Genomic DNA, 19,164 nt, shown 5'->3' on the forward strand with positions numbered 1-19,164 from the left:
AGCAGTTCAAGATCAGCCTGGGCAACATAGTGAGATCCCACCTCTACAAAAGATACAAAAAAATTAGGTGGGCATGCTGGCATGCACTTGTGGTCCCAGCTAATCAGGAGGCTGAGGTGGGAGGATCACTTGAGCCTGGGCGGCAGAGGTTGCAGTGAGCCAAGATCACACCACTGCACTCCAGCCTGGGTGATAGAACAAGACCCTATTAAAAAAAAAAAAAAAGAGAGAAAGAAAAAAAAGATCCCCCTAGATATTCTTTTAGACATGTGAAAGGATGAACAATCTCATCATCTCATCATAAAAGATAAAGAAATGCAGTCTTTCCCATACCCTTCCCAGATTAAGTCAGGGGAAGGTATGAGGAAACTGGAACCTTCCAGCACTTGCTAGGGGACATGTAAAAAGGTACAGGCACTTTGGTTAGCAATCTGACAGTATTCAAGAATTAGTGACCAATGATTCCACTCTCAGATGGAAGCCCCCAAGAAAAATCCCACACAGGTACCCCGAAGGGAACACTACATTGCTTGCAATAGCAACATCCTGGAATTTGAACTGGGTTTGGTTGTAAGTGATAGAAACCCTAAAATAAGTGATTTAAAGAGGGGCAGCAGTCCCTCTTTCATGTGAAAGCCGAGGTCAGCACTGCCAGGCCAATGAGGTGCTACATGGATGCTGTGATCCAGGCACCTTCTCTCACCATCCTGGCCCATGTGGCTTCTGTTCCAGAGGTCACCTCAAGTCAGTAGGGCTGCTCTACTTCCAGTAAGCAGGCAGGAGGCAAGCGAAAGAGGGGACAAGCTGCCCACTATGCACACTTCTGGGAAGTGATACCCCATTCCACTTAAACGCCAGGAGCCTGTATTGGCACTTGGCTACATCTAGCTACAATGGAAGCCAGGAAGTACTGTCTTAATTTTTTTTTTTTTTTTTTGAGACAGGGTCTTGATTGTTGCCCAGGCTGGAGTGGGTTGGCACAACCATAGCTCATTGCAACCTCAACCTCCTGGGTTCAAGCGATCCTCCCGTCAGCCTCCCAGTGTGCTAGGTAGGATTCCAGGTGTGCGCCCCCACGCCTGGCCACTGTTTTTATTCTGAGTGTCTCTGTGCCTCGCTAAAAACCATGGGTTCTAGCACCACAGAAGGAGGAAGAATGGATGTGAAGGAATAACAGTCTCTGTCACAAGGATCTTAGTGGGAGTCACATGAGGGCCACAAAGACAAAAATCCTCCAGTATACACAAGTTGAACATATTGCCATTTATTCTGTTGAGGTTAAACATATAATTTAAACATATTCAAACTTATTAATGGACATTTAAAAAGCTGAAAAAGTGAAGAGCTGTACCATGTCGTGGATTATTTTAATGTCATAAAATTCAAAGGAATGCCACATTTCAATAAAACATTTTAAGAAGTTGACATACTTTTGTTAAAATCATGCGAATATCAGAGAAAGGTTAATGGCTTTTTTTTTTTTTAGTAGACATTACGGAGAAAACTGGCTTATTATATCACAAAAAGTGAAACTTGTATCTCATATACAAAGGTATATTTCACTGAACTTTTTTTTTTTTTTGAGACAGAGTTTCACTCTTGTCGCCCAGGCTGAAGTGCAATGGCGCGATCTTGGCTCACTGCAACCTCTGCCTCCTGGGTTCAAGTGATTCTCCTGCCTCAGCCTCCCGAAGTAACTGGGATTACAGGCGCCTGCCACCACACCTAGCTAATTTTTTTTTTTTTTTTTTTTTTGTATTTTCATTAGAGACAAGGTTTCAGTCTTGAATTCCTGACCTCCGGTGATCCACCTGCCTCAGCCTCCCAAAGTGGGGACTATAGACGTGAGAAACCATGCCCGGCCAATTTCTCTCCTTATTATTATTTTTTTTTAAGAGACAAGGTCTCGCTGTGTTGCCCAGGCTGGTCTCAAACTCCTGGGCTCAAGCAATCCTCCTGCCTTGGCCTCCTGAGTACAAAAGTGCATCTCAAATAGTTTTAAAATGATGTGCAATATTTGGCAACCAGTACAGCCCAGCATCAACCAATCAGAGTGTCTGACTGTTGAGAACAGATGCAGCCAAGGTGCCACCCCTGTGTGTACCAGCTGGACTTCAGCACTGTGTAGTGTTCACAATATGAAAGGAAAAGCTGAACAGCTAACAGGAGATGTAAAATATCTTCACAACTCTATTAAATAAGCAATCAAAAAGCAACCAACTGCAGAACAAGATAATTCATACTGTCTACATTAAAATTAAATTTTTTTTTTTTTTTTTTTGAGACAGAGTCTGTCACTCAGGCTGAAGTACAGTGGTGCTGTCTCGGCTCACTGCAGCCTCCACCTCCCGGGTTCAAGTTATTCTCCTGCCTCTGCCTCCCGAATAACTGGGATTACAAGCATGCGCCACTGCACCCAGCTAATTTTTGTATTTTTAGTAGAGATGGGATTTCACCAAGTTGGTCAGGGTGGTCTTGAACACTTGGCCTCAAGTGATCCACCCACCTCAGCCACCAAAAGTGCTGGGATTACAGATGTGAGCTATCACGCCTAGCCAAAATTAAGAATTTCTGTTCAGTGAAGGATACCCCTAGATACAAAGAAAATTTCAATTTTTTCCCCTTTAAATTTTTTTTTTTTTTTGAGACGGAGCCTTGCTCTGTCGCCAGGCTGGAGTGCAGCGGCAGAACCTTGGCTCACTGCAATCTCCACCTCCTGGGTTTAAGCGATTCCCCTGCCTCAGCCTCCAGAGTAGCTGGGACTACAGGTGTGAGCCACCATGCCCAGCTAATTTTTTGTATTTTAGTAGAGACGGGGTTTCACCATGTTGGCCAGGAGGGTCTCAATCTCCTGCCCTCGTGATCCGCCCGCCTTGGCCTCCCAAAGCCCCCTTTTTAATTTTTTTTGTAGAGACGAGGTCTCGCTATGTTGCCCAGGCTGGTCTCGAACTCCTGGGCTGAAGCGATCCTTCCACCTCGGCCTCCCAAACTGCTGGGATTACCAGTGAACCTCCATACCCAGCCCAGATATGCATTCTTGGAATTATTTGCAATTGCCCAGGAATGTACAAGCAACTCCTGAGAATAAACCAAAAAAGATAAGAAACTCCATAAGAAAATGGGCAATGCACAGGAAGGGAAACCAGAAAGGCTAAGTGAAAAAATTCCCCAAATTAATGCTGATCAGATGAATGTATATTAAAGCACAGCACCACTATCTACCCATCAGACTGGCAAAATTTAGATAGTCTGGCAATACAAGTGCTGGCAAGGATAAGGAGAAAAGGGCGGCCTCAAGTAGGAGGGTCAGTCACCGTTCTGAAGAAAATCTGGAAAACCATAGAGAAACTGACCTCTATGACCTATAAGCCCATCCTGGGTACATATGCCACACAAGCACAGAAGGGAACACACGAAAGGATGTTTATCATGGCCTGTATCCGGTGCCAAGGGGTCAGGGACACCCAGGTGTCCCCCACTTTAGGCAATGTGTGTAAACTGCAATTGACATTGTGGAGTGCCGCATAGCAGGTCAAAGCAATACTGCATTTCTAGAAGAGTCAACAGGGCTAGATCTTAGCACACATTGAGTGAAAACGGCATAAGACCTATTGCACAATAGCACTATGTACAGTAAAAGCACATATTCACACATGAAACGTGGTATTTTACAAATACATTCATATTCAAAGATGTGGGTGCTTATGGGAGAGGATGGTGTAAAGAAAGGGAAAAAAGCCATAAAACCAGAGAATCTTTGCATGGGACTGTATTCCTGAGATCCCAAACCAAAGGGATGAATGTGCTATTATGCCTTAAATGTGTGCACCAGGAAATGTAAACTAGAAAGGGTGGCTCTGAAGGGTCCTCGGGTGAGGAAGACCCCCAGGGCTGAGAATCCACCACCTTCATCCTTCAAAAGAGTACCCCAGTTGTCTGCTTACGCTTCAGCCAGCATGTGTGAGCTTGGTCATTTCCTGCAAGCCAGGCAACCACACCAGTGTATAAGCCTCAAGCAAATGTCACTCCCAAGCCCCAAATGGGACTAAGGCCTCTGCTGGGCTAGGCGTGGTGTAAATCCCAGGCCTGGAAGCTGCTACCCAACCCTCATTTGTTTCAACTCACTTTCAATATGTGCATAGTTTCATAGAGCAGACATTTCCATGAGGGAAAGAGGATGATGGTGAAACGGGAGGGGTGAGGGGACATCTCCATGTCACAGAGGCTGCAAAACTCAGCATGACTTGTGGACGGAGCCACAGGCCACCCAGGGCAACAACACCCACATAACTCACCAAGTGGTTAACGGCTCTAAACCAGGGTCAACAGGAGAAGGGACAAAAGTCACTCCTTGATTTTGCTGCAGCTTAAAGATAAGTTCTACCTCAGCTTATGCTAGCCCTTATGGGGCAAAAAAGGGAAAGTCATTCTCCCCAAGTCCAGGCTGGGCCATCAAACAGGGAGTGGGGTATCAGCCCCAGACCTCAATGAGGTCCCCAGATTCCATGCCCAGGTCAGCTGGCAGCTCCCTGCCTGAAAGCTTTGTCCCATCAAAGAAGAAGGAGAGCTTCCGTCCCGACAGTCCCATGGCCTCCTCATAGTGGGACATGAGGGTCTTTAGAGGGGAATCCTGGATGGAGAGAAATGAAAATGGACGTCAGAACATGAAAGGGGGCGGGGATCCTGTAGGGATAGACAGGGAACTTGGGACAGGGAGGATGGAGGCAGGGGCGGAAACAATAAAGTCAGGGCCCCATGCAGGGAAAGGAGAGAGGACAAAGAAGCCAGCCCAGCCAGGCTCCTCTCTGGGAGCTGGGACGAATCCTGTCATCCCTCTGGGCTCCAAGTTGCTCAGATAGAGGACGGGGGCCACGAGCCCAAGGCTTAGGGGTGTAGGCTCTGAGTCAGGCAAGTCCTCCTAGCCTCGGCCTCCTCCCCTGTGAAACGGAAGTGTGTACCAATGACTAAGAGAGCCCAGATTCTAGAGTGAGGATGAGCCGAGCTAGAGGCCAGGCTCTCCTACCTATTAGATGTGTGACCTCAGAAAAATGTTACAGGTTATGTTCCCCGGAGAAGACACCTTGTGGTCTTAACCCCTGGTAAGTGTGAATGTGATGTGATTTGGAGATGGGGCCTTTGCAGATGCAATTAAGTTGAGGTTGTACTGGATTAGGACAAGTGCTAATGCTGTGGGACTGGTAGACAGCTCACTGCAACCTCTGCCTCCAAGGTTCAAGCAATTCTCCTGCCTCAGCCTCCTGAGTAGCTGCAACTACATGCACACGCCACCACACCCAGCTAAGTTTTTGTATTTTTGGTAGAGAGAGTTTCTCTATGTTGCCCAAGCTGGTCTCAAGCTTCCTGAGTTCAGATAATCCACCCACTTTGGCCTCCCAAAGTGCTGGGATGACAGGAGTGAGCCCCCGCACCCAGCCTGGGACTGGTATGCTTATGAAACAGACATAGAAACAGACATGAGGGGAGAGCACGCGTGATGAGAGGGAGAATGGAGTGCACCTGCAAGCCAAGAATGCCAAGGACTGTGGGCAGCCAGCAGGAGCCAGGAGGAAACAGGGCAGGTTCCATGAAGAGACCCTGAGGGACTGCGTGATGTTGTCAAATATATATTTGGTCTTTGTATGTTTCCTGGTATAAAATTCCTAAAATCCTTGGGAAAGAGTTAAGTATCTTTTTGCATGCTAATGAGTTGGCTGGTGGCTGGCAGCCCCTAGAGAGCTTCAGGAATGGTGCTGGTCACTAGAAAGACCAAGGTAGGATAAAAGGGTTGGGACTTTTTCCCCACCCCTCAACCTCCAAGAAGGAGGGAGAGAGTGAAGGTTGAGTTACCACCAATAGCCCATGGTTTAATCAGTCATGCCTATATAACAAAGCTTCCATAAAAATCCAGAGGACAGGCTTTGGAGAACTTCCCAATAGTTGAACATGTGGTGATTCCTGGAGAATGGTGCCCAGGGAAGGTATGGAAGCTCTGCGCCCTTTTCCAATGCCGTGCCCTACGCATCTCTTCATCTGTATCCTTTGTAACATCCTTTATAATAAACCAGTAAATGCAAGTAAGTGTCTCCCTGAGTTCTGTAAGCTGCTTTAGCAAATTAAACCCAAGGAGGGGGCCAGGTGCAGTGGCTCATGCCTGTAATCCCAACACTCTGGGAGGCCAAGGTGGGAAGATCGGTTGAGCCCAGGAGTTTGAGTCCAGCCTGGGCAACATAGTGAGACCCCGTCTACACAAAAAAATTAAAAAATTAGCCAAGGGTAGTGGCACACACCTGTAGTCCCAGCTACTCAGGAGGCTGAGGTGGAAGGATCGCTTGAGCCCAGGAGTTTGAGGCTGTGGTAAGCCAAGATCACACCAGTGCACCCCAGCCCAGGCAACAGAGCAAGACCCTGTCTCTCTTTTTTTTTTTTTTTGAGACAAAGTCTAGCTCTGTTGCCCAGGCTGGAGTGCAGTGGCTCGATCTTGGCTCACTGCAACCTCCACCTCCCGGGTTCAAGTGATTCTTCTGCCTCAGCCTCCTGAGTAGCTGGGACTATAGGTGCACGCCACCATGCCCGGCTAATTTTTTGTATTTTTAGTAGAGACAGGGTTTCACCATGTTGACCAGACTGGTCTTGAACTCCTGACCTCGTGATCCGCCCGCCTCAGCCTCCCAAAGTGCTGGGATTACAGGTGTGAGCCACCATGTCCGGCCCTGTCTCTTGTTTTTTTTCAAAAAAAAAAAAAAAAAGAAAAAAGAAAATCCTGAGTTTGTTTTTTCCCCCATATCTTCAGAGCCCCTGGCTCTGCTAACACCTTGATTTCAGACTTCTACCCTCCAGAACAATGAGAGAATAAATTTATGTTGTTTTAAGCCACCCAATTTGTGGTACTTTGTTACAACAGCCAAAATACAAAAGTGGGGTGCTGCCGGAATAAATGGTTAAATGTAACAGTGGCTTTGAAATTGGATCAGGGCTAGAAGAATTTTTTTTTTTAGATAGAGTCTTGCTGTCTCCCAGGCTGGAGTGCAGTAGCCCAATCTTGGCTCACTGCAGTCTCAATCTCCTAGGCACAAGCGATCCTCACACCTCACCCTCCTGGGTAGCTGGAACTATAGGCATGCACCAGCATGCTGGGCTAATTTTTGTATTTTTTGTAGAGGCAGGGTTTCACTATGTTGCCCGGGCTGGTCTTGAATTCCTGAGCTCAAGCAATCTGTCCATGTTGGCCTCTCAAAGTGTTAGGATTACAGATGTGAGGCACCGCGCCTGGCCGAAGCTGGAAGAATTTTGAGGTGTATGTTAGAAAAAACCTAGACTGCCTTGAAGAGACTGCTGGTAGAAATATGGACATTAAAGGGAATGTCCCTGCAGGCTCACAAAGAGGAAAGGTGCAGAGAAATCTCCTATCATCTTAAGAGGATGCATATATTGTTATGAACAGAAGGCTGCTAGAAATATGAATAATAAAGGTGTTTCTGGTGAGGTCTCTGGAGGAAATGAAGAATGTGTTATTGGTAACTGGAATAAAAGTTTCCAATAAAGGTGGTGCAATCATGGCTCACTACAACCTTGATCTCCCAGGCTCAAGCAATCCTCCTGCCTCAGCCGCCTGGGGAGCTAGGACTACAGGTGCTGGGATTACAAGTGTGAGCCACTGCACCTGGCCCAATTTCTCCCTTTTGAAATGGGAATGTCTATCCTATGTCTGTCCCATCACTGTATTTTAGAAGCAAATAACTTATTTTCTAGATTTCACGGGTCCACAGAAGAGAGAGAGAGGAATTTTGTCCCAGAATGGACCATACCAAGTCTCATCCAAAACTGATTTAATGATTTAGAAAATAAGATTGGGACTTCTTGAGTTGATTATATTTAAATGAGATTTTGGGCTTAAGAGTTGATGTTGGGATGGGTTAAGACTTGTAGGGATATTGGAATGGGATGTATATATTTTGCAGATGGCAAGGCCAAGAATTTGGTGGGGGCTAGAGAACAGTGTGTTAAGGGTTGAACTGTATTCCCCTGAAAAGGTACTTTGTGGTCCTAACCCCTAGTAAATGTGAATGTAACCTTATTTGAAAGTAGGAACTTTGCAGATATAATCAAGTTGAGATGAGGTTGTGCTTGGTTAGGGTGGGGCTAGCCCAACATGACCTATGTCTTTCCAAGAAGAGAGACGAACACAGACAGAGACACATGGAGAACACCATGTGATCACAGAGGGAGAGACTGGAGTGACACAGCTGCAAGCAAAGGAACTCTGGCCACCAGCAGAAGCTAGAAAGAGGTAAGGAAGGTTTCCACTCAGATTCTCAGACAGAACCAGGCCCTGCCAACACCTTCAATTCAGACTTCTAGCCTCCAGAAGTGTAAGGGAATAGGTTTCTATTGTTTTAAGCCACCCAATTTGTGTATTTCGTTACAGTAGACTTAAGAAATGAATGCAGCAGGCCAGGCATGGTGGCTCACACCTGTAATCCCAACACTTTGGGAGGCCAAGGTGGGTGGCTCACTTGAGGTCAGGAGTTCGAGATCAGCCTGGCCAGCATGGTGAGATCCTGTCTCTACTAAAAATACAAAAATTAGCCCAGCATGTGCACCTGTAATCCCAGCTACATGGGAGGCTGAGAAAGGAGAATCACTTGAAACTTGGAAGGCAGAGGCTGCATTGAGCCAAGATCATGCCAGACTCCAGCCTGGGCGACAGGGCGAGTCTCCATCTCAAAAAAAAAAAAAAAAAAAAAATGACTGCACCAAGTTGCTTATTCCACCTCTCTAGAACTCAGTCTTCTTATTGCCAAATGAGGATAACAACAGTGCTTTGTGGCCCACATCAGATTGTTGTGAAATTATCGCTTCTCGGCCTTTTGGCTAAGATCAAGTGCAGATTGTTGTGAAATTAAATAAGATCCTGAATGAGAGGAAATTATCCTCGGCACGGGGACTGGCACTTAGCCGTGTGGCCTTCATTGTTATTTTGGTGGGTTTTATTGATTACCATCTAAGGGTCCTTTCTGTTTTAATCAGAAGGAGTCAGGAGACCGAGGGGGCACCCAGACTAGGGCAGAGGGTACCAGTAGAAGCGGGGAGGGAAGTTGAACGATGGGTTTTCCCACTACCTAGGATGGCTGGGAACCCAAGAACATGGAGGGCAGTGTCTCCTGCAAGTCAAGATTAGGGGAATCCATCCTCCATTAACTGACAAGAGAGACAAGAGGCAGCAGAGGACAGGGTGAGGGGCGTGAAGAGCCATCTCTCCCACTCACTCGAGACAGTGAGACTTCCAGTGTCTGGTGTTTCTCCTTTCCCTGCACCCGGAGCTGGAGCTGTTGGGACGTCTCTGTGGCCTCTGGAGAACTTGCTAGTACCACACAGTCTGTGGGAGGCAGAATCAGGAAGCCAGGGCTAAGTGGGGGCTTGGAAGCAGGGCCCGTGCTGAACCTCTCCCCATATCCCCTTCCCCTGGCAAATGCCTCAAGGCTCCACCTCCCTGCCTTCCTCTCACCAATGATGTCAGCCACTCCAAGCTTTAGGGTCCTGGGAGTGGCAGTAGGTGATAGCTCTGTCTCTCCAAAAAGCAAAAGGATCCTGCTTGGGGACACCCCAAGGTGGGTGGCCATGTGGTCCACCACACTCTGCAGGGGCTCCGACTAGGGATGGGGACAACAAGCAAAAGAGGTCTTCCTGCCTTGAAATCCATGCCCTCAGCCACACCACCCAAACACAAGCTCTGGCCTTAGCTACTTGTTAAGCTCCTCAGCTGTGAGTTTCATCATATTTACCTGGTAAGGTATAGAATAAAATCGTGTCAGCAAGGGGTACAGGTGAGTAACACAAAGATATAGCAGCCATGGGTTAGAACAAAGAAAGGGGTGGTGGGGATTGCAGCAAACTGGAACTCACATGCCACCTAGACAGGCTAGCTGTTATGCAGCTCCAGTTGATTGGCACTGTGTGGGAACGTGGGCCAGTGTGACATCTTCCTATATTTTTCTTTTTTTTTTTTTTTTTTGAGACGGAGTTTTGCTCTTGTTAATCAGGCTGGAGTATAGTGGCGCAATCTCAGCTCATTGCAACCTCCACCTCCTGGGTTCAAGTGATTCTCCTGCCAGGCTGGTCTCGAACTCTTGAATTCAGGTGATCCACTTGCCTCGGCCTCCCAAAGTACAGGGATTACAGGTGTGAGCCACCGTACCTGGCCACATCTTCCTATTTTTTAAGAGAAGCCAGAAATCTGGACCTTTTTTTTTTTCTTTCTTTGTATTTTTAGTAGAGGCGGGCTTCACCATATTGGCCAGGCTGGTCTTGAACTCCTGATCTCAAGTGAGATCTGAGGCACAGTCTCGCTCTTTCACCCAGGCTGGAGGGCAGTGGCATGATCTTTGCTCACTGCAACCTCCGCCCCCTGGGTTCACGTGATTCTCCTGCCTCAGCCTCCGAGTTGCTGGAATTACAGGCGCCCACCACCATGCCCAGCTAATTTTTATATTTTTAGTAGAGATGGGGTTTCACCATGTTGGCCAGGCTGGTCTCGAACTCCTGACCTCAGGTGATCTGCCTGCCTTGGACTCCCAAGTGCTGGGATTACAGGCGTGAGGCACTGCACCTGGCCAGAAATCTGGACCTTTGTATGAAATCACCCATCACAAAGGTGACAACAAACTCGTATATTTTTAAAGCATTTGGTCAGGCATGGCAGCTCACACCTATAATCCCAGCATTTTGAGAGGCCAAGGCGGGAGGCTTGCTTGAGGTCAGGAGTTTAAGATCAGCCTGAGCAGCAAAGCAAGATCCCATCTCCATTTTTTTTTTTTTTTTAAGAGACAGGGTCTTGCTCTGTCACCCAGGCTGCAGTGCAGTGGCCCAATCACAGCTCACTGCAGCCCCCAACTCCTGGACTCAGAAGATCCTCCTGCATCAGCCTCCCAAGTCACTAGGACTACAAGTGTGCGCCACCATGCCTGGTTAATTTTTTTTATTTTTAGTAGAGACAAGGTCTCACTATTTTGCCCAGGCTGGTCTTGAACTCCTGGCCTCAAGTGATCCTCTCACCTCAGCCTCCCAAAGTGCTGGGATTACATGAGTGAGCCACTATGCCTGGCCCCCATCTCTATGTTTAAAAAATAAAATAGGCCAGGCACAGTGCCTCATGCCTGTAATCCCAACACTTTAGGAAGCGGAGACAGGGGATCACTTGAGATCAGGAGTTCAAGACCAGCCTGGCCAATATGGTGAAGCCCTGCCTCTACTAAAAATACAAAACTTAGTCGGGCATGGTGGCGGGCACCTGTAGTCCAAGCTACTCAGGAGGCTGAGGTGGGAGAATCGCTTGAACCTGGCAGGCGGAGGTTTCAGTGAGCAGAGATCGTGCCACTGCACTCCAGCCTAGGCGACAGAGTGAGACTCCGTCTCAAAAAATAAAAATAATAAAAAATAATAAAATAAAATAAAATAAGTCTATAGGGCAAAGAAAGCAGACACACTGCTGAAAAAGCCATGGGCTGCCAGTTTGCAGCCTCTGCCTTAGTTGCTTGACTGATGCACTGTGCATCAGTAACGGTAATGTCTGTTATCATTCCTGGTGTTGAAACAGGGTCATCCCTACAAAAATATCAGGCTTCGCCCAGAAGCTGGCAGAGCTCAGGGTGACTGAGTGACATCTGTTGTGTCCAGGGCAGTGAGAGCAAGCCCAAGAGGGAAGCCCAGGTTCCTAGGAAGGTAAGAGAGACTACCAAAAAGCTTCTTAGAAGACAGGATGCTTCACACCTGGAATCCCAGCACTTTGGGAGGTCAATGAGGGACGATCACTTGAGCCCAGGAGTTTGGAACCAGCCTGGACACAGTGAGACCACTTTTTGAAGGAAAAAAAAAAAAGACACAGGATGCTTATGAGGAGCCTTAAAGAATGGGTAGAAAGTTTTCCAGAAAGAGAGGGGAGCGTTGGGAAAATGCAGACAGAGGAAACAAAAAGTTTGGAGGCAGGACAGACTGAAAAGAATGATGGGCAGCTCCAGAGAGCACGATGGGAAAAGGATGACAGTCCCTTCTGCCAGGACACCCCTGCTGGGCACCACCATCTCTTCAGAAGCAGCTCCTGGGTCCTTCTCCCATGGGCCTCAGGCACTCACCATTCTGAGGGGCAATCTGACCAGGTCAGCCCGGCAACGGATTTTGAGTGGGAAGAGTCGGGGGGTCTCTGGGAGGGTGGGCCCTTCCACCAAGACCACTTCATCCTCTTGGCCCTGTTGCTCCTGGCCCTGAGGTGGCTTGGGGCTCAGACAGGAACGGAGATCCTGGAGGCGCTTGTTCACCTCACTGCAGTGCAGACAGGACTCTGGGTCAACTGGAGTCAGCCACCCTCCCGGATTGCCCTCTTCCATCCCAGCCAGAGCCCCTGCGCTTGGCACCTTAACTTCTTGAGTGCCCGAGTATGCTTTCTGCTTTTGGTCCTTGGTGAAGGTGGGGACAGAGGAGAGTTGTCCAGATCCCTGTAGAAGCAAGAGACGGCAGGATGGAGGCAATGGAGAGAGCCTGGCCCCACAAATCCTAGAAACCACATCCTTGGACAATCAAGCATAGTCGGACGCAATGGCTCACACCTGTAATCCCAGCACTTTTGGAGGCTGAGCCAGGAGGATCGCTTGAGCCCAGGAGTCCAAGACCAAGCTGGGCCAGATGGGGAGATCCTATTTCTTTTTTTTTTTTTTTTTTTTGAGACGGAGTCTTGCTCTGTCGCCCAGGCTGGAGTGCAGTGGCGCAATCTTGGCTCACTGCAAGCTTCGCCTCCCGGGTTCATGCCATTCTCCTGCCTCAGCCTCTCCGAGTAGCTGGGACTACAGATGCCCGCCACCACGCCCGGCTAATTTTTTGTATTTTTTTAGTAGAGACGGGGTTTCACCGTGGTCTCGATCTCCTGACCTCGTGATCCGCCCGCCTCGGCCTCCCAAAGTGCTGGGATTACAAGCGTGAGCCACCGCGCCCGGCCGCCTATTTCTACATAATTAGCCAGGCATAGTGAAACACAGCTGTAGTCCCAGCTACTCAGGAGGCTGAGGTGGGAGGGTCGCTTGAACCCAGGAATTTGAGGCTGCAGTTAGCTATAATCATGCCACTGCACTCCAGCCTGGGCAACGGAGTGAGGCCCTATCTCCAAAAAATGTAAAAATACATTTAAAAAAAAAAAAAGAGGAAGCAGCTTCCGATAACCCCCGTTTTCCACTGGAAGGCAGGGGTAGGGGAGAGGGAAAGCCTGAGGCATCATTTTTATATTTACATGACCTGAATATTAGGGAAGAAAATGCCTCATTTTTGAGATCGTCACTTCCCAGGAAAATGTCCAATAATATCCGACAGACGGCAAGCACTTATCATATGTCCCATGTTGCCCAGGCTGGTCTTGAACTCTTGGGCTCAAGTGATTCACTCCCCTTGGCCTCCCAAAGTGCTAGGATTACAGGCAAGAGCCATTGTGCCCGGCCAAGTGTTAACTCTTGATTGACTCAGCAATTCACTGACACAAGTGCCACTATTTTTTTTTTTTTTTTTTTTGAGACAGAGTCTCGCTCTGTCGCCCAGGCTGGAGTGCAGTGGCGCAATCTCGGCTCACTGCAAGCTCCGCATCCCGGGTTCACGCCATTCTCCTGCCTCAGCCTCTCCGAGTAGCTGGGACTACAGGCGCCCGCCACCACGCCCGGCTAATTTTTTGTATTTTTAGTAGAGACGGGGTTTCACTGTGGTCTCGATCTCCTGACCTCGTGATCCGCCCGCCTCGGCCTCCCAAAGTGCTGGGATTACAAGCGTGAGCCACCGCGCCCGGCCACAAGTGCCACTATTATCCCCAGGTTTGGGGGGATTTTTTTGTCTGTTTGCTCTTTAGAGACAGGGTCTCACTCTGTCACCCAGGCTGGAGTATAGTGGCACAATCATGGCTCACTGCAGCCTCTAACTCCTGGGATCAAGCGATTTTCCCACCTCAGCCTTCTGAGCAGCTGGGATTACAGGCGTGCGCCACCACGCCAGGCTAATTTTTTTTTATTTTTTGTAGAGACAGGGTCTCTCTACGTTTCCCAGGCTATAAAACGGGGTTTTATAGATGAAGAAAGAGAAGCACAGAGAGGACAGGGAAGCTAGATTGGAGCCATACCTTAAGCTCACATTACTAGTGTCTCAGAATCCACTCCCAAGGGTGATCCTGAAGGGTTCACTGTCACCCCCCGGGGTAAGCCACCTCTTTTCCCAAGCGCTTCATTCCCCACATGAACCTCAACAGTCCTTCTATCCCTTCTTCTTACCTTTTCAGGAGCCACCCAAGAGTCCTGCTTGCCTCCGCTTACCCCTCCAACTCACTTCCTGCTCCCAGGGCCCAAGGACCTTGGCCTGACTCACAGAAACTCTGTCTTTTTCTTCTCTTCTTTATCCTTAGTCCTCAGCTTTGTCTTCCAGGGAGAGCCTGGTGATGGGAAGCCCTCATGGTAGAGACCACTCGAATCTGCCAGCTCCGCCTCTGGGGGCAGAGGAAGAGAAGGTAGAAGGGGGTTATCCAAGGGAGGCCAGCGAAGGCCAAGAAGAAACAAGTCAGAGGCTTCAAGAAGGTCCCAGGAAAGGAGACCACAGAGCCCCTGGCACACACAGGGCCACACGATAATATTGGGAAAGGGGGCAGGGGATGAGACTGCTATTTAGTACAAAGATAGCTCATATTAACTTAAAATTAACTTAAATTTCTCATGAAAGGAAACCAGGTATTATTTTCTATAATATAGAAATTTCTTTCTATTTGCCTGCTGTCAATAAAAGATCATCACAAACCACGAAAATAAATACTGTGAAAATTAAAAAATGATAAGAAACCCTAGATCAGTGGCTCTCAACCAGGGACAATTTTGCCTCCGAGGGGACATATAGCAATGTCTAGAGACAATATTGGTTATCAAAATGTGGAAGGCAAGGGGACTGAGGTATAATACTTCCCAGGGATGGAAGTCAGGATGCCGCTAAACTTTCTACAACGTACAGGGCAGTTTCCAACACCAAAGAATTTTCCAGTCCAAAAAATGCCAGTAACACTGAAGTCATGAAATCCTGTCCTGACTAACTATGGCAGCTGCAAGAGGCCTGTGAGTCTGCATTTCTTTTTTTTTTTTTTTTTTTTTTTGAGACCAGGTCCTGCAGTGTCACCCAGGTTGGAGTGCAGTGGCATGATCATGGCTCACTGCAGCCTCGACTTCCTGGGCTCAGGTGTTTCTCCCACCTCAGCCTCCTGAGTAGCTAGGACTACAAGTACACATCACCATGCCTGGTTAATTTTTTATTTTTCTGTAGAAACAGGGTCTTATCATGTCGCGCAGGCTGGACTCAAACTCTTGGGCTCAAGCAGTCCTCCCATCTCAGCCTCCCAAAGTGCTGGGATTACAGCACTTTGAACCACTGTGCCCAGCTGATCCTGTATTTCTAGCAAGCTTCCAAGGGATGCCATATATGGCTGGGCCCACGTTTTGAGTATCAGGGACAGAGGTACCTTTTACACAGCACTTCTATGTCCTAGGTACTGTCCTAAAGCATATACCTAGCCAAAAGGCAGCTCTCTCTATATTCCCTTTCGTTAATTCTCACCAAAATCTGCACCAAAATGGAATCTACTATTATCCCCACTTTGATAATGAGGAAATTGAAGCACTGAGAAATTAAGAAACTCGCCCAGGCCGGGCGTGGTGGCTCACTCCTGTAATCCCAGCACTTTGGGAGGCCAAGGCAGACAGATCACCTAAGTCCAGGAGTTCGAGATCAGCCTGGCCAACATGATGAAACCCCATCTCTACTAAAAATACAAAAAAGCCAGACATGGTGGCGGGCGCCTGTAATCCCTGCTACTCGGGAGGCTGAGGCAGGAGAATGGCTTGAAACTGGGAGATGGAGGTTGCAGTGAGCTAAGATTGCGCCACTACACTCCAGCCTGGGTGACAGAGTGAGACTCTGTCTCAAAAAAAAAAAAAAAAAAAAAAGAAAGAAAAGAAAAAAGAAACTCGCCTAAGGTCACACAGCTATTAAGAGATAGAGCTGAGGCCAGGCACAGTGGCTCACGCCTATAATCCCAGCACTTTGAGAGGCCAAGATGGGCGGATCACCTGAGGTCAGGAGTTCAAGACCAGCCAGGCCAACATGGTGAAACCCCATTTCTATTAAAAATACAAAAAATTAGCCAGGCGTGGTGGGAATTAGTCAGCTACTGGGAAGGCTGAGGCAAGAGAATCGCTTGAACCCAGGAGGCGGAGGTTGCAGTGAGCCAAGATCGCGCCATTGCACTCCAACTTGGGCAACAAGAGAGAAACTCTGTCTCAAAAAAAAAAAAAAAAAAAAAAGAAAGAGAACTGAGATTCAAACCCAGGCCAGATGGCTCCTGTTTGCTTTTAATCACCCCACCATACTCCCTCATGATACAAGAGTCTCGGTCCAAGGTCTCCATTTGCCCACTGGATTATTTCCTTATTAGACTTGATTCCTATTCCCCGCCCTTGAGTTGTTTGCAAAAAATGCATCAATCGGGGAGGACAAAGACAGGGCATCCCTGATAAGACTCAGAGAACACACCCTGCTGGCTCCAGTGTTCCCAAAGAACTTGCTGCAGATGTAACAAGATGTCACAGATTCTCAACATCTCACCGCCTCCTGACCCGCCCAGGACTACAGAATCAGCATCTCTTCAGGTGGCACCAGAAATGTATACATTAATACATTCTATGCTTGTTAACAATCCAGCTCCTGTGGCTGGGATGCAGGAGTCCCCTCTCCCACGCTCTTCCCTTGAGCCTCAGGAGACAACTGACTGCAGGAATATAACCCCAGGAAGTCTCCTAAGAGAAGCCAGCGCTGCGTGCCTCTCCCTGGAGGCCCTCCCTTACCTTCCTCATCCCCTGGAGGGTAGAGTTTCAGGAGGGATAGGTCATCTGGGATAAGGCGAAGGCTGCTTTTAACCTGCAAAGACAAGAAGGCAGAGGGGTCAGGCCCAAGTCCTCCCCCTACCGAAAGAAAAAATTGGGGGTGATTCTTCCCTGACACCCAGCTCCCAAATCCTCCCTAAGATCGTGAACACCTTGGCCCTCTTCTGGCAACCTGGAAGTCCAGCTTCCCCAGGATTCAGAATGGAAGTACCCTTCACCCTTTCCTCCATCTGCCTAAGGCACTCTGAAGATGTATGTTTCCTTGTCCTTTTTAACTAGGTTACTAGCCGCCCCTCTACCCCTGACTCTTAGGGACTCTCAGTCCCCTAGCTCACACGACCATCGGGGGACTCCAGCCTCCTGGAGCTGCCCAGTCTTCTCTGAACCCGCATGGACCCCAACTCCCAATACCGCAGCTCCCTGGCTTCATTTGCCATGGGCCCCAACCTCAAAATCCAAAGGCGCCAGGTCCTCCCAGTCCCTCTCCAAAACCTCAGGAACCCCAGCTCTTCAGCCTCCCTGTGCCCCCAAGACTCTAGCTCCTAGGAATCCTAAACTTCCAACGCATCCCACCCTCCTTCACCACCCAGGTCTGCAGAAAAGTCCCGGAGCCCTGCCTCTTCCTGCCTCCAACACCCTAGCGCCCCAGGACCAGCCCCAGAACCCCAGCCTCAACACCCCTATACCGCTACCCTCCCCGAACGCCGGCCACTCCCTGGAGGCCAAGCCCTTGGCCCTTCCGCCCGTCCCCTCCCCGGGACCGGGCGCACCTTCCCCGAGTACACCGGAACCAGCGGCGCCTCCCCCGGATCCAGCACCAGCCGCCGCCGCCGCCTGACCGGCTCCCGCGGGGGTCCTGCGGGCCGCCCGTCCTCCCCTTCGCTGTCACTGTCGCTGTTATCCCGGGACGCGACCGGCCCCGGGGGCTCCGGGGTCACAACCTCAACCTCGTCCGCGGCATCGCGAGCGGTGGCGACCTCCAGAATTTCCTCATCGCTGTCGCTGACCAAGTCCACAGACACCACGTCCAGCGTGCCCCGGGATGGAGACCGCTGGGCCCGAGGACGCCGGCTCCGACCGCCCCAGCCGCCCCGACCCCCTCGGCCGGCACCGCTACCTCGGGACGAGCGGCCCCGCTTCCCCACAGGCTCCGCCATGGCACACGTTCCTCCACAACACACGCCCGCCTCCTCTCGCCTCGCCCCGCCCCCTTCAGCGACTTTCGCCTTGCATTGGACAAACAGCCTGCTCGTCATCACCTCTTCGCGCCCCACGAGCGGGATCCGCCTTCCCGCCTTTTCATTGGTCTCTGTAACCGCTCATCATGCACCCATCTCTGAAACCAAGGCGCCGAGATTCCAATCACTTCGGCGCAATCACCCTAGCTTTCGATTCAGTCGGCCTCACCCATTGGCTGGGCCTCCTCTCCACAGACGAGCCTCTTCCGGACCCGCCCATCCAAGACAACCGTCTTCCGGCTTGGTTAGTGGCAGGGCATCCTGGGAAATGTAGTCCTCGAGCGGTAAAGTTTCCGGGAGGAGGAAGGCGGGCCTGGAATTCCTTGTAGAAACCGCGGATTTAACCAGGCGCGGTGCCTCACGCCTGTAATCCTGGCACTTTGAGAGGCTGAGGCGGGCAGATTGGTTGAGCTCAGGAGTTTGAGACCAGCCTGGCCAATGTGGCGAAACCGCGTCTCTACTAAGAATGCAAAAATTACCGGGGCGTGGTGGCACCCCTCTGTGGTCCCAACTACTCAGGAGGCTGAGGTGGGAGTTTCTCTGGAGCCGGGAGGCGGAGATCGCACCACTGCACCCCAGCCTGGGTGACAGGGCCAGACCCTGTCTCAAAAATGCTTTAAAGAAATAATAAGATTGGGCCGGGCGCGGTGGCTCACGCTTGTAATCCCAGCACTTTGGGAGGCCGAGGCGGGCGGATCACGAGGTGAGGAGATCGAGACCACAGTGAAACCCCGTCTCTACTAAAAATACAAAAAAATTAGCCGGGCGTGGTGGCGGGCGCCTGTAGTCCCAGCTACTCGGAGAGGCTGAGGCAGGAGAATGGCGTGAACCCGGGAGGCAGAGCTTGCAGTGAGCCAAGATTACGCCACTGCACTCCAGCCTGGGTGACAGAGCGAGACTCCGTCTCAAAAAAAAAAAAAGAAAGAAAGAAATAATAAGATTGGCCGGGCGCGGTGGCTCATGCCCGGCCGGTAATCTCAGCACTTTGG

At 49.7% G+C, this 19,164-nt stretch overlaps 1 protein-coding gene across 1 annotated transcript; it reads right to left on the reverse strand.

Moving 5' to 3' along the window:
* Positions 1 to 1,248: 1,248 nt before the first annotated feature.
* NFATC2IP (nuclear factor of activated T cells 2 interacting protein) lies at positions 1,249 to 18,169 on the reverse strand. Its single transcript, XM_032155775.2, has 8 exons — positions 17,708 to 18,169; positions 16,899 to 16,971; positions 14,386 to 14,503; positions 12,408 to 12,488; positions 12,129 to 12,315; positions 9,506 to 9,650; positions 9,267 to 9,376; positions 1,249 to 4,630 (listed from the first exon to the last, which is right to left on the reverse strand). The coding sequence occupies exons 1-8, from the start codon at positions 18,092 to 18,094 to the stop codon at positions 4,472 to 4,474; spliced, it is 1,260 nt and encodes a 419-aa protein (XP_032011666.1). The 5' UTR covers positions 18,095 to 18,169; the 3' UTR covers positions 1,249 to 4,471.
* Between the last annotated feature and the right edge of the window lie 995 nt (positions 18,170 to 19,164).

The sequence above is a fragment of the Hylobates moloch genome, unplaced genomic scaffold, assembly GCF_009828535.3.
Source record: "Hylobates moloch isolate HMO894 unplaced genomic scaffold, HMol_V3 SCAFFOLD_6, whole genome shotgun sequence".
Taxonomy (NCBI): domain Eukaryota; kingdom Metazoa; phylum Chordata; class Mammalia; order Primates; family Hylobatidae; genus Hylobates; species Hylobates moloch.